At 42.9% G+C, this 25,921-nt stretch overlaps 1 protein-coding gene across 18 annotated transcripts in view; it reads left to right on the top strand.

Moving 5' to 3' along the window:
• NTRK2 (neurotrophic receptor tyrosine kinase 2) overlaps nucleotides 1-25,921 on the top strand; it is a 345,316-nt gene that overhangs the window by 227,833 nt on the left and 91,562 nt on the right. For all 18 annotated transcript variants that reach the window (XM_070248576.1, XM_014735383.3, XM_070248573.1 and 15 more), the window contains one exon: nucleotides 24,127-24,257. In XM_070248576.1, coding sequence (XP_070104677.1) covers nucleotides 24,127-24,257 — 131 coding nt within the window. The remainder of the gene's footprint in view (nucleotides 1-24,126; nucleotides 24,258-25,921) is intronic.

Raw genomic sequence — 25,921 nt, 5'->3', positions numbered from 1 at the left:
TTTGCTCATGGATGTCCAATTGCTTGAGCCCATTTTTTGACAGGCTATGGTATTACTTTCCTAGGGCTACTATAAAAAATTACCACAAACTTAGTGGTTTAAAACAACAGAAACAAATTTTCTCACATTTCTGGAGGCCAGAAGCCTGAAATCAACATCAACAGGGCTGCGACCCTCAAAGGCTCTTGCACATAGTATGTTTCTCTGTTTATTTAGATCTTTGATTTCTTTCATCTGCCTTGTAATTTTCAACATACAAGTCCTGCAAATATTATGTTAGATTTATGTCTAAGTATTCCATATTTTTGGAGCAATTTAAAATAGTATTGCATTTTTAACTTTGCTGTCCACATGTCCATTGTTAGCAAATAGAAAAACAATTAGGGGCCAGTCCCACGGCCGAGTAGTTAAGTTCGTGCACGCAGCTTCAGCAGCCCAGGGTTTCGCTGGTTCAGATCCTGGGTCCGGACCTACACACCGCTCATTAAGCCATGCAGAGGTGGCATCCCATATGGCAGAACCAGAAGGACCTGTAACTAGGATGTACAACTATGTACTGGGGGGCTTTGGGGAGAAGAAAAAAAAAGAAGAAGATTGGCAACAGATGTTAGCTCAGGTGCCAATCTTTAAAAAAAAAAAGAGCTACAATTAATTTCAAGTTTATTTTGTATCCTGCAACTTTGCTGGCATCGTTTATTCTAGGAGGGTGGTTTTTTTGGTAGCCTTTTTGGAGTTTTGTATGGAGACTGTCATGACCTATTCAAATAGAAAGGTTTTATTTCTTCCTTTCCCGTCTGTATGCTTACTATTTCCTTGTATTGCCTATAGCACTGGCTACAAGTTTCACTGCTGTGTGGAGTGAGAATGGTGAGAGCTTGCCTTGTTTCCAGTCTTAAAGGGAATGCATTCAGTCTTTTACCGTTAAGTATAATTTTATCTGTAGGGTTTTTGTAGACGCTTTATATCAAGTTGAGGAAGTTTCCCTCTATTCTTAGTTTTGTGAGAGTTTTTATCATGGACTGGTCTTGAAAATTGTCAAATGCTTTTTCTTCATCAGTTGATAAGATCATGTGATATTTTTTTTTTTCTTGAGCCTGTTAATATGGTGGATTGCCTTGATTGATTTTAAATATTGAACCAACCTTCCATCCCATAAATAAGCTCCACTTGGTCGTGGTGTATAATTCTTTTTATATATTGCTCAATTCTATTTGCTAATATTTTGTTAAGAATTTCTACATCTATGTTCATGAGAGATATCTGTAGTTTTCTTTTTTGTGTTATCTTCATCTTGTTTTGATATCAAGGTAATACTAGCTTTAAAAATGAATTTATAAATACATGCTTATCTTCTGTTTTCTGGAAGAGATTGTGTGGAATTGGCATTAAATCTTTAAACATTTGGTAGAATTCTCCAGTGAAACCATCTGGAATTGAAGATTTCCTTTGGGGGAGACTTTTATTTTTTGGAGGAAGATTAGCCCTGAGCTAACATCCGTGCCCATCTTCCTCTACTTTATTTGTGAGATGCCTGCTGCAGCATAGCTTTATAAACGGTGCGTAGGTCCGCGTCCAGGATCTGAACCAGCAAACCCTGGGCCACCGAAGCGGAGTGCGCAAACTTAACTGCTATGCCACTGGGCCAGCCCCTGGAGAGACTTTTAATTATAGATTCAATTTCCTTCAAATTTATAGGGCTATTCAATTTATCAAGTGACTTGTAGTAGTCTGTACTTTTCAAAGAATTGCTCCATTTCATCCAAATTGTTGAATTTATGTGTGGAGTTGTTCATAGTATTCCCTTATTATCTTTTCAATGTCTGTAGGGTCTATAGTGTTTCATTCCTGATGTTGATAATTTGCATCTTCTCTCTTATTTTGTCAGTCTTGCTGGAGGCTTTCCAATTTTATTATCTTTTCAAAGAACTAACTTTTTGGTTCAGTGTTTTTCTTTCTTGTTTTTTTTTCAATTTCATTGATTTCTCTTATCTTTTTAAATTTCTTTCCTTTGCTTGTTTTGCGCTTATTTTTCCCTTACTCTGGTTTCTTGTGGCATAAGCTTAGATTATTGATTTGAAATTTTTCATCTTCCTCATGCAAGCATAGTGTGCTACAAATTTTCCCTTCAGCATTGTTTTGTCTGTGTCCTACAAATTTTAATATGTTGTGTTTTCATTTTCAATCAGTTCAATATATTTTTTTAAATTTCCCTGGAAGCTTCCTCTTTGATCTGTGGGTTACTTAGACATGTATTGTTTAATTGGCAAGTGTTTAGAGATTTTTCTATTGTCACTCTGCTATCATTTCTATTTTGATTCCCTTGTGGTTAGGGAACACACCCTACATGATTTAAATTTAATGTAAATTTGCGTTGTTTGTTTCATGGCCCAGGAGATGCTCTATCTTCCTGTGTGTTCTGTAGACACTTGGAAAGTTGTTGAGTGTCCTATAAATGTCATTTGGATTCTGTTGGTTAATGGTGTTTTTCAGTTCTTCTTTGTTCTTGCTTGTTTTCCTGTCTGCTAGTTTTATCAATTATTGAAACAGACGTATTGAAGTCTCCAATTATCATTGTTAATTTGTCTATTTCTGCTTTCAGTTATCTCATTTTTTTTCTTACATATTTTTCAGCTCTCTTGCTGTATTCACACTTAGGATTGCTATGTCTTCTTGGTAGATTGACCCTTTTATCAATTACGTAATATTTCCTCTGTCTCTGATAATTGTCTTTGCTCTGGAGTTTGTATTATCTGCTATTAATATAGCCATCTCTGCTTTCTTTTGATGAATGTTTTCATGATCTTCATCCATCCATCCTTTTATTTTGAATTTACCTGTATTGTTGTATTTGGAGTGTCTTGTGGATGCTGTATATTTGGGTCATGTTTCTGAATCCATATGTCAATTTCTATCTTTCAATTGGTGTATTCAGATCTTTCAAGTTAATGTAATTATTGATATGTTAGGGCTGAAGTCACTCATTTTATTTTTTGTTTTCTCTTTGTTCTCTTTTGTCATCATTGTTTTGTATCGCTTTTGTCTTCCTGATTTCCTCTGGGTTACTTGAACTTTTTTCTTGAATTCCATTTTGCTATATCTATAGTATTTTTGAGTGTGTTCCTTTGTATACCTTTTTTAGTGGTTTCTCTCGGTATTAGATTATATATACATAACTTATCACAATCTACTGGTTTTGACGTTTTACCAGTTCAAAAGAAATGTAGAAACCTTACTCCTCTTCACTTTCTCTTTTCTGTTTATAATATAATTGCCTCCAACATTTATTCTACATACATTTAAAATCAAAACAGACAATATTGTAATTTTTGCTTCAGGCACCAAACATAAATTAGAAAACTCAAAAGGAAAAGGAAAATGTATTGTGTTGTCTAAGATCTTTTTCTTTCCTTGTTTCTGAAAGATATTTTCACTGGTTATAGGATTCTGGGTTGACCGTATTTTTCTTTCATCACTTGCATAAGGTGGTGCTACTTTCTTCTGGCCTCTATGGTTTCACGTCAGAAACCCACTGTCATTCAAATAGTTTTTCCCTTATAAGTAAGGTGTCATTTATCTCTCACTGTTTTCAAGATTTTTTTCTTGCCTGTAATTTTCTGAAGTGTGACTGTAATCTTCATGGTGTGTATTTCTTTGGGTTTATCCTGTATGAAGTTCACTTCTTTAATCTTTAGGTTTATTTCTTTTGCCAAATTTGGGAAGTTTCAGTCATTATTTCTTTGAGTACTTGTTTGAGCATGCCCTCTTTTTCCTCTTCTTCTAGCCTATGATGATGTGAACATTAGATCTTTTGTTACAGTCCCACAGTTCTCCTAGGTACCATTAACTTTGTTCAGTCTATTTTCTTTCTGTTGTTCAGATTGGATAATTTTTGTAGTCCTGTCCCCAAGTTTACTAAATCTTTTTCTCTGTCCCCTCCATTCTGTAGTTGAGCCCATTTATTGAGTTTTTAGTTTTGGTTACTGCATTTTTCAGTTCTAAAATTCCCATTTGGTATTCCTTTATACTCTCTATTTCTGTGCTGAAACTTATTATTTTTTTCATTTGTTTCAAATGTGCTTGTAGTTGTCCATTGAAGCATTTTTATAATGACTGCTTTAAAATTTTGTCATATAATTTTAATATTGCTGTCATCCTGATGCTGGCATCTATTGGTTGTTTTTTCGTTCAGTGTGAGATGTTCTTGGTCCTTAGTATGATGAATGACTTTTAATTGAAGCCTGGACATTTAGGGTATTCTGTTATGATACTCAGATCTTATTTAAATCTTCTGTTTTAGCTAGCTTCATCTGATACCACCCTAGCCGGAGAAAGGGGGACTCTGTCTCGTTGCTGCCAGGTGAAGGAAGTCCAGATTTCCAACTCAATCTCTGCTAACACTTGAGGGGGCAGTCTCCTCATTACTGTTGGGTAAGGGTGGGAGTTCCAGCTCCCTGCTAGGCCTCCGCTGCTATCTCCTTGGTTGAGAGAGGTAGGAATGCCTCCTGACTTCTCCCCACGTGGCTTCCACTGATATCACAATGTGTGGGGGACACAAGCGGTGGTCTCATTACTGTTGGGTGATGGTAAAAGTCCTGACTCTGCATTGGTCACCTCTGATGCCCCCCTGCAGGGAAGAATGGGGGCGCCTGCCTGCTGCAGGGTGGGGATGGAAGTACAGGCTCCCTGCACGGTCTCCAAGAATTCTGTGGCAGGAGGTTGGGTGAGGATGTCTGTTACTGCCTGGTAGGGTTGAAATTCTCAGCTTCTTTCTTTGCCTTTTCTCTAACATCATCTGGGCCCATGGCTGGTGGCCTTGTTACTGCTTCATGAGGGTAGAAGTCCTGGCTCCCCATTCGGCCTTTGCTGACACTGGTGGGATGGCGCCATCATCTCCCTATGGGGTTTGGTAGGAGTAGAGTAATTATTGTGCATGAGTTTTCTGTCTTGCTAGGCTACTGCTTTCCTGGTCTTTTGAAAGAGAGAGGAGCCTTTTGATCTAGGGATTTTTCCACCTATGTCCATTGGCATTTTTCAGTTGCTGGCTTCTTCAGTTCCAATTTGGCGATATAAGAGGCAAAAATGGCATTCCAAGGTCTCTGAGCAGTCTGCTTTCTTCTCTTCACTTTTCAGAATCTTCTTATGTTTTACATATATGTGTCTGTAATCCAGGGTTCTTAGTGGTAGTCAGCGGGAAAAATTGAGAAAAGCTTATCCACCCTGTCTTCCTGGAAGCCGAATTTACAGCTCTTACATTTAACTTTACCCCTATACATCTCAAGAGACTGAGCTTTCTGGAAGACTGATGAAACCACCCAAATGTAGATTCAGGACTGGAGGAACTCACCTGGCTGAAGTCTGGCCCTTGAAATCTCTCTGTCCAGAGCAAGCAAAGTGCATGCTCCAAAGGGTGGGTCTACCGCATTCCGGGGAAGCCCGGTCTGGCTGGTAGACCACGGCAGCAAGAGCTGTTGAACAAGCTGCAGCGTCCTAGTTATAGTTAATCTGCCCTCTCAGAGCGCAGTCCCACCAAGGGCCTGGGAGGATTAGCAATAAAGTGAAACCATTTGAAGAAGGGGCCTGGAAGGACTTGGTTGGGCTTCATAGTGAGTTCTCGACTCAGAAGAAAACTGAGATACCATTTAGGAAACTGAAGGGGAACCTGGTCAACAGGCAGGCCTAGTCAGGACGATCAAGAACAACAGTGCTGATACACGTTACAACACAATGAAGCTGGAAAACACGTTAGCTGAAAGGACGCCGGACACAGAAGGACACAAACTGTATAATTCCATCTATATGAAACATTCAGAATCAGCAAATCCATGGAGACGGAAACTGACTAGTGGTTATTGGGGCTGAGGAGAGGGGAATGGGAAGTGACTTTTTAATAGATAGGTACAGGGTTTCCATTTGGGGTGATGAAAAAGTTCTGGAACTAGATAGTGATGAGGGTTGCACAAAATTGTGAATTTGCTTAATGCCATTAATTGTACACTTTAAAATGATATATTTTATGTTATATGTATTTTATCACAATTAAGACAGAATGGTGGAAAATGAAACCAAACAAAAATCAGTGCTCTTCCTCCCAGTGCCCAGCAGACGTGATTAGTTGATCATGGCGCTCTTTCCCACTAAGCCCCGATCTTCTCCACGCAATGGGTCATGCAGTCACTTCCACTCCATAGGAGAAGGTGTATACGAAGAAATCTGTTTCCATCTCGGGCCAGGAGCACAGTCTGGGTGCACTGGACATCCGGTCTAGTGCAGCACAGTGGATCCCAGATCCCAGCAGGAGCAGGCCTGCGGCTGTTCATTTCTTACCTTCCTTAATCAGAATTGGTTCAGGGCCTGGGTGTGGCTGAGCCTGCTGACACCAACCTCAGTGACAACAGCTGAGAGTAGTCAAGGGCCAAGTGGCAGAGGAAAAACCACCTTGTTTTTCATCTTAAGATCAAAGACATAGCAGGCTGCTCTATATTGTTAATTCCTGAAGATTTCAGGGCAGCCTGCTTGCAAGCTGAATTCCAGGGGAGAGATGGGAGTGATTTATGGTGACATCTATTAAGCTTCTATAGAACATAATACATGTGTTCTTGCTCCTACCGTAAAATTAATTGTTGCTAATTAGTTAGGGCTGCCAGTTCACTTGTGTGTGAGAATCTGTCACACACTTCTTTCTCCTGGTCGTGTTAATTAGCTTTCTGGAGTTCATCCTATCCCAGTGTCCTGTAGCTCTCCTCCCACTGTACCTTCCTTATTTAAACAATCAAGCCTGCTTGTTGGCTTTGGTTGGTTTTGGAGAGAGGTTTTACTTGGGGGCCTAGAAGTCCTTGTGGGTAGTCTAATGACATCAGCTGAGACAAATCATTTTTTGCACACCATCAGGAACTATGTAAATGAATTTGACCCAAAATAAACATTTGCCTTTCAAAAGTTCTTTTCACTGAGTACTGAAATAATACAACTAAGCTCTCAGGTACTTGATTTAGGTCATCAATTTCTGGGTTGCCAGAGTCTGGGACGGAGGTCGTTCTGGTGGGACGATAGCTGCAAACACGCGGTGGAGGTAGGAGTGCCTGGGCTGGAGCTCCTTGGCCTGGCGGCTGCCTGGCACGGAGCTTGTGCTCATCAGCTCTCAGAGAGACGCTTTGAGGTGCTGAAGATGTCGTGACAGTGGCCGGGCTTGGCCGCAGCCATGCAGCCCTCCAAAGGGCTCCGGACTCCTTGCCTGGGGAGTGCTGGCTCTATAATTGCTGTTGACATTTCCATGGGAAAAGGAGGTCAGTTCTGTCAGGTTTTTCTGAGAGAAGGGAGACTGCTTCATCCAACTAGCGTGAATCCAAAGGTGACAGTCTCCTGAAGTTATTATCACATATAATGACGATAAAAAGAAAGCTTTCTGCTAAATACAGTTCTGCACCCAATGAAGCCGTTCACTCGTCTGTTCAGTGAGCTGACAAAACAGTCAGGAGCGGGAGAGAGAAAACTCCCGCTTGCATTGATCGCATCATGCATGCCTCTGCCCCCCTCCTGGGAGGGCTGATTTCACACATCCCCATGGCAGAGTAACGTGACTTCATTGACTGGCAAGCCGCTGTCGGTGCAGCGTGTGAAGTGTCTGGGTGTGTGTGCCTGTGCAATGCCCACACAGTGAAGTGAAGAAGGAATGGAAAGCACGACATTGCTATTGAAATTTAAAGGGAAAGTATGTTTGAATCAAAATTCACTTATGAAAATGGAGGCTCTGGCTATGTTTCAATCTGGTCGTGTTGATGAATCCACCTGCTAAGCAAAGGAAACGGACCAATTTCAACCCTTAACCTTTTCTGCTTTGGGCAGGGCTTCATATACTCGGTACTGGAAAGGCAGAATCAGGTGCCGAGACTCCAGCTGGACTAAGCAATCAAATGATTACGGTCCAGGTTCTCCATCCACCGGTGCCAGCTTGCCCATGTCCTCCTGCCGCTCTGCCTCCTCTTTCTCCACTCCACACTTGGGGCTTCTGCTCCCCATCAGCACCTGCATCTCCTCGGAGCTGATATGTGTCCAGTGAAAGGTGACACTTGACATCTTCTGACGCCAGAAGCAGGGATGCGTATGCCCTGAAGCCATAGTTAACTCACTGGGAAGGTCTGAAGGTGATCCCAATGTGCATGTGTGTACTCATTTTACTTCTGAAGAGTCTTCTTGGGTGGAAGACCAAGGGATGAAATAAGGAAGCTTTTTGACGAATTCCTGTGATTTTTAATGAACTCTGCTTCAGCCACTTTGGATCACTTAATCTGGCAGCATGGTTAAGGGGTAATATGACTGAGAAAGCTATTCATGATTCTGAGAGCCATGAGGAATATGGTAGCTCAGCGAATAATTCTTGCTCTATTATCAAATGACTTGGCTGCTAGGATTTATAGCTTTCCTTTTATGTCCATTGTTACCACTGTAACCCAGGGACTTCATGACTCTGCTTTTACTAATGCAGCACTCTTCTAGCTACTCTCCCTGCCTCTGGGCACAGTTAATACACCATGCATATTCCCGCCAGACAGTATACTACTCATATGGTGTCACTCCCTCGTTCAGGAGCCTACAATAGCTCCCATCTGTTTATAGGATCAAATCTAGGCCCCTCATCTAACCCTCAGGCTCTCTACGATCTGGTTCCATTTAACCTATGGCAACTTCTATCTCATCACCTCTCGCCGCACCGCTCATTAACCAGAGCAGTCCTATTCCCACACCCTGCCTTTGTGCCCTTGCTTCTCCTCTTTTCTTAAGGGCCTCCCTTTACCTCCAACTACTCAAATAAGTCCATTATTCACATTCAACCCAGACCTTTTTAAATCTGTGAAGCTTTTCCTATAATTACCATCTGCATTAACTTCTCCTTCCTTGACTTCATATCCCTTTAGTAGGCAAATGCTTGGTACTATTTTTGCATTAGCATCTTGCATTGAACTTAGCGTCTTGTCTACGAGTTTTATCTCCGGAATGATTTTTTGTTTTCAGGAAGATTAGCCCTGAGCTAACTACTGCCAATCCTCCTGTTTTTGCTAAGGAAGACTGGCCCTGAGCTAACATCCATGCCCATCTTCCTCTACTTTATATGTGGGACACCTACCACAGCATGGCGTGCCAAGCAGTGCCATGTCCGCACCCAGGATCCAAACCAGCGAACCCTGGGCCCCTGAGAAGTGAAACGTGCGATCACTGTGTCACTGGCCCGGCCCCAAAGAATGAATTTTTTAATTTTCCTTGATTCTTAGTCTCCAGAATGCCTACTATGCCACTCTGGTGTAAAGAACATTGAACTTGGAATCAAAAGATCAAGCTTGGGATCTGACTCTATAATTCACTGGCTGTGCAGCCTTGGACAAGTCCCTTGGCCTCTCTGAACCTCTGCTTCCTCAGCCGTAAAATGGAACTCAGGAAATTTTTATAGTCTATTTCACAGAGTTATTTTAATGCTCCAATAAAATAACATGTGAGGGTATTTTATGAACGTTAAAGTGCTCTGAGAACAGAAGCCCTCATTATAATTGTAGTTTGTCTGTAATATTTAACGTTAAATTGAACCAATAAAATGTATCTGTAAGGCACCGTGTAATCTTGAGTGCCAAATTGCTAACTAGCAGCAGTCAGGCCGTATAACATTTATAGGACATTTCATTTTTCAGAGTACTTTTTATTTAGAATAGCATTCTGTTCTCACTAGGGTGCAGGGGTCAGGTGTTTCTCTTCCCATTTTACAGCTAGAGGAAAGAAATCAAAGTTGGACAGATCATAAGTGAATTGCCGTAAGTCATGTAGTTACTAGCAACCATTCTGTCTCTTAATCCCTGCCTGCAAACTGTGGTCATTTCCACCCACTGCTTCCCCATCACCACCCTGGGCCCTGCCCACAGGACACACTCCCCTGGTTTCTCACTTTCCGTCCTGGATGCGCATTTTCCTCTTTGGCCTTCGCTGGTTCCTGTGTCGCTAGGGTGGTTTCCTCTGGGCTTGTAAGGCTCTCACTCTTGTTCATGTTGTTAGAACGATGCACACATTCATAAAGTGGGCAAAATAGAGGAATATTTTACTGTTCTTTACAAATACCGTTGATTCACTCCAGCAGTTTTAGGAGGAGGAGCCTGGATTGGAGAAGCGATCTGAGTATGATGCTAAGCCCTCCCTCTCAGTTCAGGCCCCCTGCCAACAGATGGCAACCCTCCTGAGAAGGCAGGTTCTCCCCGGACCCTTGTCCACCTAGGCCCTGGGTGGGGCTGTGAGGCAGGGCTGCCCATCTCTTATCCATACCCACAAGGACAAACTGTCATCGGCTGATTACTTCCGCAACTTCGGCATACCGAGTAATTTAACATTGGCTTATTCCTGAATGAATTTGTTTAATATAATTGACTCCAAATATTTGATGCCATTTTAATACTTTAGATGATGCCAATCCCAGATGCAAAAGGTTCATATTAACACATAAGAACAGAATTGTTAGTCACTCAGCGTAAGTAGTTTGCTTTGTAATAGGAGCATTGAAAGTCTCTCAGGAGAGGCTGTTTGTATAAGACACTTCATTACAAAACCGGGGCAGCCGCACCAGGGGTCGGATTTGTCCTGCCCTCTGCAGTGTCCCCAACAGGACCCCAAAGGTCAATGGGTGGGAACACTGCTCTCCTTTCTAAAGCAGCCTGATTAGGTAAATGTGACTTCGTTGTGCACTTTTATAACTGTTCTCCAGAAACCGAGTTTGCAGCATTGACTGCACAGTTTGGAAGTGTTCCAGCTGACAGAAGCACGCAAAACATGTCCTTATCAGAAGGCCGAGAGGAAAGGAACCCAAGCACCATGGCTTTCACTGTTATAAATCTGCTCTCAGCTCATAAACTGCCTTCAGCACCATGCTTCCTGGCGTGAGTTCACACCCAAGGTTTTGCAGCTCATCAAAGGTGGAGAGTGTAAATAGGCAGAGGACAAAAGAGATAAATCTGGTAGCTGCAGAGAAAGGGCCATTTGCCTTCTGGGGACAGACTACAGCAATATTCCAGGACTTCATGCAGCCTTTGTCTGCCCTGCCTTCCCCTGTTCTTGCACTTTTCAGCTGTATATTATGTTTGGTTGATAAACGTCTGTCACGAGAAGGATCTGGGCATAATGAAAAGGGCACTGGATTCGAGGGCAAGCAAGTGAATTTGGGGTCCTGGCTCAGCTAGGGGAAATTAGCACTTTTACTGTGCCTAGCTATCCTCATTTATAAACTGAACAGGTTGTTCGAGGTCTTCAGGAACCCTGTTTGAGCTCTTGGAGAACATTCTAGCTGCTGTGGAGACTCTAAGCAGCACCTCCTTAGGAAGGGAGGAAGACGTTCCATCCATTTTGCTGAGCTGAGCATGTCTGTTTGCCTCTTCTCCCTGACAGTGAGGGGAAGGAGAGGTGGAGGGCCTTAATGGATGAGATTTTTCCATAGATTTCTGGAAGGGAGATGGTGCGTGGTTGCCATGTTGATGCCTGAAAGAGTGGAGGAATCTCCAGCTCAGAATATGCTAAGGGGATCTGCAGCAGAGGTGGGAGCACTTTGTTTGCTGGAATCTGGAATGGCTCCAGGCTTGAGACCCACAAGTGCAGCGGAGGGAAGGAGTGGGCAAGGGCTTAACCACAGGTCAGGGACCCCAGCCTTAGTGGCAAGCACCCCACCCCAAATCTGACAGAGAATCAGATAGCCCACTATTTCTCCTCAGAACAAAATGGAAAAATCTAAAACACTTCGATGCAGAAATTGCCAGATTGCACTAGAGGATGAGGGCCGTTAGTATAGGTGTTGGAGACCCCGAGTAAAGTTCTCTTTAGTCTGGCATGTTTATGCTCCAGCTTAATGGTTTGCTCTCTGTCTACTCTCCCTAAAGCAAGGCCTGCATATCTGTGTTTTCTACCACTGCCCCAGTTCCTCACCAGACTCCCTATCTGAAAACAGAATTACCAACGTAAAAGCACAAGAAACTCTTATTAGCTCCCAGTCTTTCACTCTTAAATATAAATAGGATTTAAGATGGTGACAATGTGCACCTGAAAGAGAAGATTCAAAGAGAAAAACTGACCTTGGAGGAAACAGAAGTATTTCAGGAAGCAGACAAAAATTTAAAAGGAAAAAAAAAGTGATCTCTGATTTGAGATTTTATACACATAAATCAAAGTTACGTAGCTATGAGAAGGGAATTATAAGATAAGATGGAACTCATAAAAATTAAATATATGGTGCTGAAATAAAAGTTTCAAGCACAAGTCTCAAAGATAGTCAAGAAAATTTTCCAGAATAAAGAGCGAAAAGGCAGAGATAGTGCTCAGGAAGAAAAGATAAGAGAAATAAAGAAGTGATTCATGAGCGAGAATTCATATAATTCAATTGTATCATGAAAGGTGACACATGACTATTAAGATTTCCAGTTAATAATGAGAACAGAGAAAAATGCTAGGGAGAATATTATCAAAGAAAGAAAACAGAAGAGAATGTCACTTGTTGAGTGGCTTGTTGAGAGGTCCACTAGGTGCCAGCAAGAGAAATGAAAAATCTATCTACTTGAATCAGATGCTAGGACAGGCTTGAGGCTGGGAAAGAAAAGTCACTTGGTCTTGGTGCTAGGAGCATCCTCCTTCAAAAAGTTCCCAGTGTGGCACTGGACATATGGGAAAGCAATGCAGTCCTGGCACCTGCTTCTCCTTGAGGTATATAGCATTGAGCTGGTCATATTAATATAAATTCTGTTGATGGCTTTTCAATTTTTAGAAGCATATGACATCTGATTGTATCATATTGTAAATTGAATGTACATAACAACAATCTTGACAGTTGTGATAAAGGTCAAGCTCAAAGAATATGTGGAGTGATTGGGGCTGAGCGAAGGTAGGGGTCCTAACCTGCTTATCGTACACAGAGGACCGTCAGGACGCTGGCCGAAGGGAGAGTGATAAGGTAGATCATGAATAGAAGAACTGAAAATAACACCGCTCCCAAGTATTGGGAGGAGGTGAGAGACACTGTGAGCAAAATCCACTTCTTATGTAACGGCGAATCAACAAGTGTCTCAAATTAGGAAAATAAGAACAGGAGGTACAGCACATTAATTAGAGTTATGGAGGTAATCCCCAGAAAACCAAAATTCAAATTGTATGGAACTGGGTGCCCAGGAAGTAGCGCTGAGGACCCGGCGAGTGTGCGAGGGTACAATTCTTTCCACCCAGAGCTCTTCGGTACTACTTGCTGCGTCACCGTGTGCGTGTATTGCCTTCCTGAATGTGCTTTTTGAAAATTAAAAGAAAAGATGTGGATTCTTTCTAATATTCAGAGGTTCTGTTTGCAGAGGTACAATCTAGTGATAAGTTAGGCTGAGCCATATGAAATAGCTGATATTTCCCTCCTGTGGGCCTGCACAAGTGGTAATTCCATTTGGTTCAACCTAAATAGTTTTCAGATTTTAATGTGGACACCTCTTAGTATGAAGGCCCAGTATATGATCAAATCAGTGACATCTTGATGTTTTGGAAATGTCATAATTTATTACGTCCAACAATGTCCTTCTTTGCAGCCAACATTTCAAGCCCTGCTCAACTTAGAAGGGAAAATTCAAATGGCACATCCTCCAACCCCAAACCGCGTACTCAAAGGATTTACTTTTTGTTCTAAACACTCCTAACCCTATATTTTTTACATCTTTCACGGCAGTTTTTAACATTCTGCTTTTCACAACTGTTATTTGTGTATTTGTCTCATCTCCCTATTAGATGGCCCTTCCTTCAGGGGAAAGATTCGTGTTCTCTTGGGAGAGACTGCATGGGTTTTGAAGTCAATCCTAGCTTGTCTTGCTCACTTTCCAGCTGTGTAGCTTTGGGCAAATAACAACACCTCCAAGACTCGATTACCACATTCCGAGAATGGAGACAGTGATGTTTCTCCCCAGGTCCAGTGGGAGGGCTGAATAAGAGATGTGTGTACAAGGCTTAACATAACGCCTCACACACAGCAGATGTGCAGTCAATGACTATTGACTTTCTTTACCCCTTCATCCTTGAGTCTTCCGCAGCACCAAAACATCGTTCTTTCACGTAGGTGCTTAAATGGTGAAATGAGGAAGAAAAAAAAACATGATGGATTGAAAGATGCTTCAAAATCCTTTAAGGAAAACAAACATTAGTGTTACCTTTTAAAATACAAGTTCTCAAATAAGCAAATTAAAGAGAAAATGCCATAGGACTCTGATTTGCATATTAATTGGACAGAAAGCCATCCAGAGATGGAAAACATTTGGGATGCACCCCAAAAATCTTGTCTGTGACCCTCTATCTTGCAGACATTGGCCACGTATCATTGGGTATGAGCTCTACTGAGCATCTGCCTTTCTGTGGAACTGGGGCAGAGCCTACAGCCATGGAAAACAGCCTGGGAAGCTGGCATGGAATTCTGGGCCTCATCAAATGCCCGCAGGTTTCCCATTGCTTATTAGGCTAAGCACTTGGCCCTTTCTCGTGTTCAGAGCTTTCCTCATAAAGACTCCAACTTGTATTTCTAAAGTTGGCTCAGTGGCTCCACGGAGCCTTTCCTGAGTGGCCTACTTACATGGCTCTTCGCTTGTCCCCCTCATCACCATTTATCACGTTCTGATCACATTATTGTTATATCTGCATTTCTCTTACCTATTTCTGCCCCCTCTCTACAGTGTGCACAGAGGAGATACTCAATATATTTACGGTGGGATAAACTGTTCAAAATTAAGATACCGGCCAGGGAAGCCCCCAAATACCCACTGGTGTGGTTTTTGAATTATCTCCACCAAAAACAAAGGATTTCTTTCACAGTGGGAGCATTCATGTAGCGGTCCATTGGTAAAGGCCAGCTAATGTGAAGAAGTCAGTTAGGAAAATGTCGTGGCTACCGATTTCAATTATTGCAGGAAGGACACTTTCCATGAGGAGGGCACAGGAGTGGAGGACCCCAAAGATAAAAGAGACGCCAACATGGAAGCCTCAAATGGAGGGTTATGCACACAGCTTGGGAGGGGGAAGCAGGGTGTGAAAGGGCTGTTTTCCACCCTCAGGAGCAGGAAACAGTCTAGGGCTCAGGGACATGGGGTGGGAGAGGCAGGCAGATAAGACTGTCTGACCCACCTGCCAGGATTTCATACAATCACTCTGCATAATTATTCTTGAAAATACAAACATTGCCGGGGCTGACTGACAAGTATTGTTCCAGCAGGGAGGGCTGTCAGGGCAAATCAATCCAATTCTACCACATGCCAGTGTGTAGAACAGATATAATTTTGGCTGTTAGAGACTGTCAAAGCGAAGGATGTGCCGTATGTGTATTTTGAAGTGTGGTGTTCCCTTCAATCTAACAGCTTGAAAGATTTCTGGGGCTTTCCCCCTCCCTGGCTGTTTTCTCCAAGAAGTTTCGGGAATTTAACTTCAGATAATGTGATTGCTTTTACCTACTGTGGCGTCCAGGTTAGATTAGCCCTACTCCTTCCTGCCCCCTAGGTGCTCTGCTCCCACTCAGCATGGGAGTATTACAATTCGGTTTAGGAGAAAAGTGTCGTTTGCTGCCATTGGATGTTGTATGGGGGCATCCAAGTAGGTACCTGGTGCCCTCCCAGCATGTAAAGTTGCCATCACTGGACCCGATGCGGGGCTTAGCCTGAGGACTCCTGATGGCTTGTGTTTAATGGACCCCTTAGGAATCCCTGAAAGTCCACTTCCTCCTTCAGTGGCCCAATGCTGTGATGAGCATCAAAGCGGAGGCTCTCCGAAGGCGGCTCACTCAAAATCCTTTCTCTCCGTCCCAGAATTGTTCTGCATTCCCCACCCCACTGTACTCTCAACACCTTCCCTAGGAATCTCTCCCACCAGCATCTCCCCTTCCTCCCTCTCTCCCTCCATTCCATCCTTTGTTTCTGTGCCTATTTAGTTTCTTACTCTCTACCATTCTCCTGAACTTACAAACACCTTCAAATCTCTCCCTCCTCAAAATACCCCCAGCCCCATCCTCTAGAATCGGGTGCTATCTCTAGACCAACCTGTCTGCCCCACTCCCATTTGGTCCTGACCTCCCACGTCTACAGTCTCCATTCACTGCCTCTGCTTCGTCACTTCCCATGTATTCTTCTGCCCACCGCCCCCCAGAGACTGACTTCTGCTCCCCTCAGGCTCCTTCGTGGCCCTTTCTCCTGCCTCTCTGATCTGTCCATTTTCATCTATGGCTCCTTTTCTTCTATCTTTCCCTGAAAACATCAGAGGATTAGTCCTTGGCAATATGCTTTGTTCTCACTGTTCCCTTTGGGGTGGACTTGACTTCAGCTTCCCTAGGGTCTGTCAGGCACCCTGAGCTGCGTGCGTTCTGTGGACAAGGGGCTGGAGAAGAAGGATGGATGAGTAACTGGATGGAGCCCACCCTCAGCTTAGCCTGGCCTCGGTGAGAAGGGGTCTTCTGCTGCACACTAACTGGCTTCTCTGCCTGCCAGCTCAGCCTAACGGTTTATCCTTATCGCTTGTCTCCCATGCTCAAAAGTCTTCCATGGCTCCACACAGGACTCATATAGAAAACAACGTCATGGACTCGTAGGCTGTGGAGTGTGTGTGCTGGAGCAGCCTGAAGATGCCACGCAGCTCCCACTCCCTCGTTTAAAAATCATGAAGTAAAAGCAAAGAGAAGTCACTTGTCCAAGAGTCCTTACTTATTAATGCCCAAACTTGTTTAAACTACTTAGTGAAGCGTTCAAGGCCCCCTACTATACGGTGTCACCCTACTTTCACAGCATGTTGCTTACTGTTTCTCTTCAGGAGAAACAAAGATAAATCACTATTTCTTAAGTAGACGCTGGACTTTTCCTCCTCCTCTTGCTCTTTCTCTTCCTCCCCTGAAACGCCCTCTTTCTCAGCATTCTTACCTCTCATACGATCACTCATCTATTTTATTTATTCATAAAACAGTTTTGACTGCCTAATATGCTCTAGGCTCAGCTGTGGGTGTGGGGAATTAGACCTCTGCTTCAACCCCATGCCCACGGCCTTCTTGAGTGTGCCCGAAGACGGTGATTTTTATGCTATTATGACAAGAGCTGTGGACTCCCTTTGCAATGCTTTGGCTGAGAATGGCTTTTGTGTCAAACGCTTATCTCTTTTGAGCTCTGCTATGAGAAATATTCTTAGGAAACTCTCTCTTTACTCCAGAGACATTGTGGATGACATTGATCCCCTGGGTAAAATCCATTCAGTACATTCCTTTGAACACAAAATGCCATGAAGAATCTTACTTACCATAACAAATTTCTGTGCTTTTACTTATAGGTCAAAATTTTGTGAATTAGTCTGTTTCCTTTTTGGCTTCTGCTGCCAGGAAGCTCAGAGTCAATTATGACAATATTAATAACCACGTGGAACCCTAGAATCTGCACATTTGCGTTGCTACTTAATTTCTTGTCTTAGCCTTCTATTCCATTTTCCCTGACTTGAGTTCTGATTTAAGTTTTTGTTTTGCCTTGCCTAGTCATGTAAAACACTAAAATCTTCTGCGCAGGAAGCAAAGGTGTCAGAAACAAATGTGATAGATCTATGTGCAGATAGACGCATGTACGTGTGTTTCCTGCCCTTTAGTTTTTGAGTTCCTTCAGGACAAGGATTGTTTTATACACGCCTTTTTCTAGGCCTAGAAAAATGCCCAGGCTATAGTATGTGCTGAATAAAGGTTTGTTGAGCTAAACTGATAAGAGTAGACCCATGATTCCCTAGATGGGCAAAGTCAAGCTCATACACCTTCTCTGTCACTCCGTTCTTTGTAAGAAGGGCAAGGAAAGGTAGAATGCTGTCGTAAAAAGAATCCAGACTCTGCTCTCACCAACTGTACCACCTTGGATGAGTTACTTAGCTCCTCTGATCCTCTTCTTTTTACTTTAATCTGAAAACGGAGATGGGGATCCCCGACTAGATGGCTATGAATGCTGATAACCCTGTAACCCTCTCAGCACATCTTCTGCCCAGAGTAGCAATCAGCACATGTGAGGCCCCCTCTTCCCTCCCTGTGTCCTCAGTTCATTGGAAATAGCACTTGGAAAAGGATAAGTGGATTGCTCTGTGACCACAAGTAAGTCAATTAATTGTGGTGTCATCTGTAAAATAAATGTGACTATTGACCTCATTCCAAGGGATATGAAAATTAATTGATGGTAATGCACATTGGGATTTTTTTGCTGAAAAGTGCTTAAGAATGGTTCAGTATTATTACATGTTCTATTTCATCATTAAGGTTATTTATGAATATTTGTCTTTGTCTTGTCCTGGTGTGTTTTATGTCTGCCATCTTAATTGCATTTATTTTCAACTTAGTACCAACTTGTATCTTGAGAAAAATGTACGTGAAATGCAAAAACATAGTTCCTATCTTTCATGCGTATTTATTTTTACAAAGTGGATGATTTTACCTGTTTCAATATGCTGCCCATGAAATAGAAACTAAGATATTTAGTAAATAATTTTTGTTAATTGAATTTAAAATCAAACTCAAGCATTCTTCAAAGTCTTTAACTTTTACATCCTGCTTTCTGAACTCATATTTTATGTTTATTGGCCATTTCTAATGAAATTCTTCATTATGAGATGTTTGGTATATTTCAGATGATAAATGTTAAGGGAAAAGATAATTAACTAAATGAAATACCTTCTTCCACTTTCATATCAGGAAACCCTCACTGCCTTCAGCCTCAAACAGGGTGCTGAGTACACAGTCCAAGGGTAGCTCTTCTTAGAGGCAGGGGAGCCGAGTCCCAAATCAGTCACCTTCTAGCTGTGTGGCCCTGGGGAAGTCACTTCACCACTCTAAGCCTCACTCACTGGCTGTCAAACACAAAGGAATTGGCCTCCAGGATCTTGACATTCTCTTCCCGTCACAGAGTCCAGACGTTTGAGAAGGAACTGCTGAGGCAGGCCCAACATTTAGGTCTGTAGGGAAACAGAAAGATTTCTCCTAGTACAGAAGCTTATCTTCTAGGACATGTCTCTTTACCTTACTGCTTGAAGCTTTAACATATCTTTCCTGTGAACTGCAATCACCGAGTACTTGGCATATATTACAGACTCCACAAAGGTCTCAATTTAAGGTCCATGTGCTGAGCGGGACATGTCGACTGTCCACAGATTTCCATGAACCCATCAGTGAGAACATGGGGAGGACACATGTCCTATTTCAACCTTAAGTGGGTAGACTTATAGTTATTTATTTGTTTTGTTAGTTTTAGATTTAGTAGTAATGGCTATAGACATGGATTAATACTTTATCTCCAGCCTGCGGGTGTACACAGCATTTTTGCTTCTGGAGCTATCAATACCAGGAACTGGATTGAAATCATCGGAAACTGCAGGCATCTCTGTAAACTACCAAAGCTACTTTGTGACAAAATGCATTTCTCAGTGGCTGTAATGTGATACTAACACAAAACCGGAAGTCTACTCAGTTCTGCTACTCATGAAGCAAATGACCAAGGGCACCAAATTTCCACTCTGGAAAATTCCATTAACAACAAAGACATCCAGACGGTCTTGAGCCACTCACCTTAATTACCATTGCTGGTCATCACTTCCTCCCTGATTCTATAGGGTAGATTTATTTGCACAATCATCTGATCACATACTTTGATTGGACTATATTAACGTACATTGGTCAGTCTGTGGCCCACACGAGTTTGGTGGTGTATTTCCTACACCTCTAGTTGATACCTCTTTTTCTTTTGGCAAGGTGAATTTTAAATAAAAACTTTTTTTATAAAACTTTTTAAGAAATCAACTAATGTTTTTAGTTTCCCTCCAAATCTAGGAAACCATTTATGGTAGAGTTTTGGCTTTTATTTATCTTTTTATTAGTTACTCATGTTGGTTTGAGGTGATTTTACTCAAGGCTCCAAAGTTAGGAAGAGGGAACCGACTGACCTCAGAGAAAGGAAGTGGGTACAAATTTTACCTGCTTCCTGAGAGCTTACCTATCATGGACTCCTCAGAGTCACTTCGCTCAGCGTGTTTGGTATGAAACGAATCCAGATGTAACAGGGCCCTTTAAGACGGTGATATTCAAAGTGCTAGTCCACAGTGAGGTAAGGAAATTGTCCAGCAGGTCAAACAGTGCATTGCTTCCTTCATTAAGAAAGTCTTCTCCTAGGAAAAGTTGGCTTAATGCCATGCAAACAGCTAAATGAAACCTCCAGATGCCCCGCCTCTTAGCTGCACTGTTGAAAGACGCAGATAAATGGTGGCCCAATGTTTCTACAGCTTAGGCAGCTTCCTGAACCTCTCTGTGCCTCAGGGCCTGAGAATGATGACACTGGTACCGTGGAGAGGGAAGATGTGAGCCAGAAGCTCAGTGGCTGGGAAGAGTAAACGAGACGTCAGCAACGAGGGTGCAGAGGTGGTAGAGGATGATGGCTCCCTAAGACGGATGACTTGAAACAGTGGGCCTCTAGCAGGAGAGGGAGTAATGGTCAGAAATCAGGCACACGGGCCCTAAAGTACCTGGGGACGAGGGGAGGGTGGCTTCCCTTCAAGATGGCTGCAGGGGAACCGTGTGATGCCCTCGGGGCATTTTTGTTGTTAGTGCTGTAAGTCAGTTCGGAGATTCTGAGTCCTCGCGGCCCTGTGTCCAGCAGAGCAGAACCTGCCCAGTCTTTTTGAGCCATCCTCTCACCTTCCATCCCTGTATCAGACAATGCTCCGCTGCTATTGACAGGGTTTTCACGGCCAAGTTTTTGGAAGTGGGTGGCCAGCTCCTTCTTCCTATCTCAGGGCATAGCCAAGGTTTTATTTGGGAGAAGGAGGTAAAGGGAACTTTAAGGAGATGTTGGGGATATAGGGGGCTTGTGGGTGACAGGGAGCGAGCCCAGAGGGCCCCATGGAAGGATTCATCGGGGAGGTGAAGAGATGAGCACTGGCTCAGCCTGGGGCATGTAGAGCAATTGCAGATGAGAGGCAGATAAGGAGGGATGCTCAGAGAGGGTACCGAGGACTTCCTGTGGGGATTGAAGGAAACAGGACATGCGGCAGGTTGCCATAAGTCCCGATGCTCTCTGGGAGCAGCATGGGAAGAAATTCTCAGCTCAGTGATGTGACAGCTTCAGTTGTCCTCCCACACCTGACATCTCGGAGAAGTGGGCTGCTTTGTTGACTTCATACTCCATAGGCTTGTTGTCAGTTAACTGAAACAATATAATTAAACAGTATTTGTCTGTTGTTTTTGTTACCATTTGGCACACTTTTCAACAAATATTTATATAGCACCAACTGTATGCACAGCACTGTGAGGCTCTGTCTGGAATGCAAATACAAGCACAAAATTGTTACCTGTGCCCCAAGTGGCTGCCAGTCTCATAGAGAAATTCATTCTGTTTAGAGGAAATACATCGGCAAAAGGCCATCATTCCTGTAAACTATTGTCCCAAACTAACAAAGCAAATCGGTGCAAAATAGCCCATTTCTTAAAAGATGCATTTACTGGAGGGCTGGCCCCATGGCCTAGTGGTTAAGTTTGGTGCACTCTGCTTCGGGGACCAGGGTGTGGCTCCTGGGCACGGACCTACACTACTTGGCAGCAGCCATGCTGTGGTGATGACCCACATACAAATAGAGGAAGATTGGCACAGATGTTAGCTCAGGGTGAATCTTCCACTAAAAAAGAAAAGAAAAGAAAAGAAAAAAACCCTGATGCATTTACTGCTTTCAAGGTACCATGAAAAAACTTGTCTCATCAATTTTAGTTTTGAAGATGATGAAATTGTGGCTTTATCCATAGCTTTACAAACTTATTTCCCACCAACTTTTTCTACTGCTTGGAATATTAGAAAAAAAAAGCAAAGTGTAAATCAAATTCAAAGAAAAGTTAAATACTTGCCTTGATCTGGTTAGAGTGTAAAGTAAATCCCATGGCAATTTAATTCCCACAGAACATGTGACAGCCATGGAGTTAAATGTTAGATTTAAATAGGGCAGCTAATTCCCTGCAAGAATTACGTTTGTCTCTTCATATGTGCACTCTACCTAATGAACACATTGCTCTCCTCTTAAATTCAGGCGTTGCTACTGGAGCATGAGAAATTAATATACATTCCTGTATTCATTAATATTGTTGCTCATAAAAGACTTTTTGATTTTTATCACCCTGAGTTCCCAGAGGCCCATGGAAGCAGTCATAGCTCCGAACCACATGAATCATCAGGAAAAAATCCTATTAAAGCAAAACCTTAATCACCACTTGCATTTTATATCAAGTTGTATCTAAAAAGAAACTGTATGGCTCTTCCGTCAACATAGAATGCATAAATAATGGTGGTATAGTCCTTCCACAGAATACTATAAAGTAGTAAAAGCAAAAGGATTACTAATACACGCACAATATAACTCAATCTCAAGGGCAGTGCTGAGTGAAGGATGCGAGGTACGGAAGAAGCCTGTAGTACGATGCCAGTGACGAGGTTCGGAAGCCGGCAAAGCCGAACAGTCTCTCGTTAGGGACGTGTCATTGGTAGCAAACCTGTATGGAATTGATTGACACAAAATTCAGGGTAGTCATTAGCCCGGGGAGGTGAGTGGGAAGTGGGTCCGATCAAGAAAGAGCACGGGGGCTGTCAAGACACAGCGCTCTTCTGCTTCTTACATGGGATGGTGGGTTCACAAGTATTCATTTTATTATCATTTAAACTGTGGGGATAGGCTGTTGTATTTCCTTTTTTTCTGTGGCTTTGGAAAGCTCTCTGAGGGAGTGAGAATTTGAATTGGCCTTTGGATGGTGAACTACACAGAGAGGAAGCTGAGTGATTATTTTTGCTTTTTACTCTACCCTTATGTATTTCTATTTGTCTTGTCATGCTTATCACAGTTTACAATTGAAAAGAAACTTTGTGGTATAGAAGAAAAAACATAGACTCTGCGTTCAGAGAGACCTGGGTTCAAATCCCAACTCCTCCATTCGCACGCTGTGAATCACTGAAATCCTGACGCCTCAGTTTCCCCATGTACGAAATGCAGGGGAATGCTTCACAGGGTTCTGAGAGGCGAATGGCAGAACGTTCTTGGTCACACATTCCAAGCTCTAGAGGGCATCACAGTCTCTTTTTGATACTGCCATTTACGGATGAGTAGTACAGAAAAGAATGGTGGCTGTGACCTGGTGGAACCCTTGTGCTGAGGGCTTCGTCGTTTGATGCGCCGGGTGAAGAGGCATAAGCTCGCACTGCATCTGTGTCCTCGACAGTGTCCTTTCAGGCTTCTCCGCTGGCCCTGAGGGTTGCTTCGCTCTGTTCTCCACCTTGCAGCTAAAGAACTTCAGAGGACCCTTGACTGCCTCCTGCCTCATTCTCCAGGAAGGTGTAGAGCTGAGTGACGTGGGCCAGCTCTGCTCTAGACTAGAGTGGGAAGTACTCTCTCTTCCCCAGCTGCATCTATTCCTGTCTCTTCTTGGCTTTAGAGAGCCCAGACTAGGGCATGGTCCTAGAAAGACATTAAGAAAGCCAGCATCAGCAACATCTAGACATTTTTGGTCTAAATGAAAGGAGTCACTGAGGCTCAACCATGGCCTAGCCCACCTCACTGGGATGGTAACACCGGGGTGCGGACAAAGCTCTAATAAGCAAAGCACACATCTTGCATTTTCTTTTTGTGTCCCTGAGCCTCTCACCCTCAGGAGTCTGAGGCAGCCTAACAAACAAACAGGGATTCCTGTGCTCTCTCTGCCTTTCCCCACTAGACACAGGACCAACAAATATATGCAAAGCGTCCAGCATGGAAGAGGCCTGCTATTAACGTCCATTCCTTTATCATTTCTCCCCTTTCTTAGAATGTAAAGTTCATTAATGACATTTCACAGCCAACAGCTAGGTTGCAACTTTAGTTCTATGGAAAACATTAATTGCGCTCTGGAGAGCAAGCCAATGCAACCACCTTCCAGGCATTTGGGGTGGACTGTGAGGACAGACACTGTGCCTCTCCTTTCGTTCGCTGTGTGCAGAGGAGAGGATCTTGGGCCTGCAAGCTCAGATGCAGGCCCCTGACTCCGCACCTTCTGCCCTCGCCTCCACGTGCTTCCATCCCAATTTCCGTTCTGTCTTTGTTTTACAGTTGTTCAGCACATCAAGCGACATAACATTGTTCTGAAAAGGGAGCTAGGCGAAGGAGCCTTTGGAAAAGTTTTCCTAGCTGAATGCTATAACCTCTGTCCTGAGCAGGACAAGATCTTGGTGGCAGTGAAGGTAAGAGAACACTCCAGAATGTCTCATTATCCATGGTCACACTAATGTGTGGAAGTGTTACTTTACTTTATTTTATTTTATTTTAGTGGCCAACTCAGGAGCAAATTACGTGTGCTATGGTGGATGTGTTCAAATTCCTTTAACTAAATGGACAGTGGGCAGGACATATGAGGCACATCTAACTGTCAGAAATTCTTCTCAAGGTCAGCCTAGAAGTCTGCAGGCTGTGAATAGCTCTGAGCTACCCTTCTAAGTCAATGCTAACTAAATTCTGGATGGAGGTCGGGGGGGTCCATCAGAATTCAACCAGCTAAGTGTTGGAGATTCAGCCTATCTCCTAGGATTGCTCAGTCCTTGTGCTAAGCTCATCTGGAGCTTGTCTTGTTTTCGAGATTCTGCAAGGAAGACTGTGGAGTTCACTTCCCCTCTCAGCCTCTGCTCCACCGAGATCTTCTGTTATACCTTACCTTGTCCCTACAAACTGTCTCCAAGGCCCCAGGGTTTTACGCAGGCATTATTACAATCTGGGGTGGAGGGCATCTCTTGTGGATTCCACTACCCTAGGAGACACAAGCTTTTACTAAAATAAAGAAGTCTGATAATCCTTCGTCCTAGGCATTTCCCCATAAACCCAAAAAGGAGACTTAATCTTCAATAAGATAAACATTATTGAAGGGGATAAAATTTCTGCTGAGCTCTCTAAACAGAAAAATTAACCAAAATAGCACAAAAGACTTCAGCAGATCTTTTACATATGCATGGTCAAAATTTTTTAAAAAATGACATCTCACTGAAGTATTGGATAATATATGTAAAACATTTATAAAATGAGTTGAAGGATGAATATGGACATGGCTAATGTAATAAAATGTAACTTCTTGGCTTGATAAAAGATAACTGAGTTTTATTTTTTTGGTTTTTGTTTCTTCCAAACATACAATATTTGTAGGAATGGCATTTGTTTGCTAGTTATAACCAGGACACCTTTTTGTTTTTTAAAATCATATATATATTCCATTACTGCTATAACTATTAAGATACTTCATATACGCGTAATGGGTAACTGAGGAGAGAGAGTAAATTACTCTTGAACTTGCCCATCCTGCAGACTAAGCGCGGTTTCTGTTAAAGTTCATCCAAATGAAAGAAAGTACATTTGCTTTCCTTATCCTTCAAGGTAACTAACCCGAGTGACACGGCGACCGTCAGCATAGGCTTCTAAAAGCTGCACTTTGGAGTGAATAAAAGACAGATCTTCCTAGGGATGAAAATGTACTATCCACCTGATAAACTTCATCTCACTAAGACAGGCGAATGGTGCGGGGAGTGAGACAGAGGAGAGAAGAGAAGGAAGGAGATGCCAGAGAGATGTGAGGTCAAGGGCTCGAAGGGTAAAGGAAGGATCCTGCAGTCATTCTGGGATGTTTAATTCCTGCTGTTGCTATTACTTCCTCCTTTCTTCCATTTACTTAGAAAGTTTGTTGTTCTTTAAGCATAAAATGCTCAGAACATTCGGCAGTGGTGGATCTGCAGTCTTTGCTTTCTGCTTCAGCTCTTCCTTTTTTTTTTCTCCCTTTGAATATATAGGACCAAAGGTGCCTCTATTTTTGTAGATTCATAGACTGATCAAATGTTAGAGCTGGAAGGAGCTCAGGGAACATCTG

This window comes from Equus caballus, chromosome 23, assembly GCF_041296265.1.
Source record: "Equus caballus isolate H_3958 breed thoroughbred chromosome 23, TB-T2T, whole genome shotgun sequence".
NCBI lineage: Eukaryota > Metazoa > Chordata > Mammalia > Perissodactyla > Equidae > Equus > Equus caballus.
This window is presented reverse-complemented; position numbering and strand designations above follow the sequence as displayed.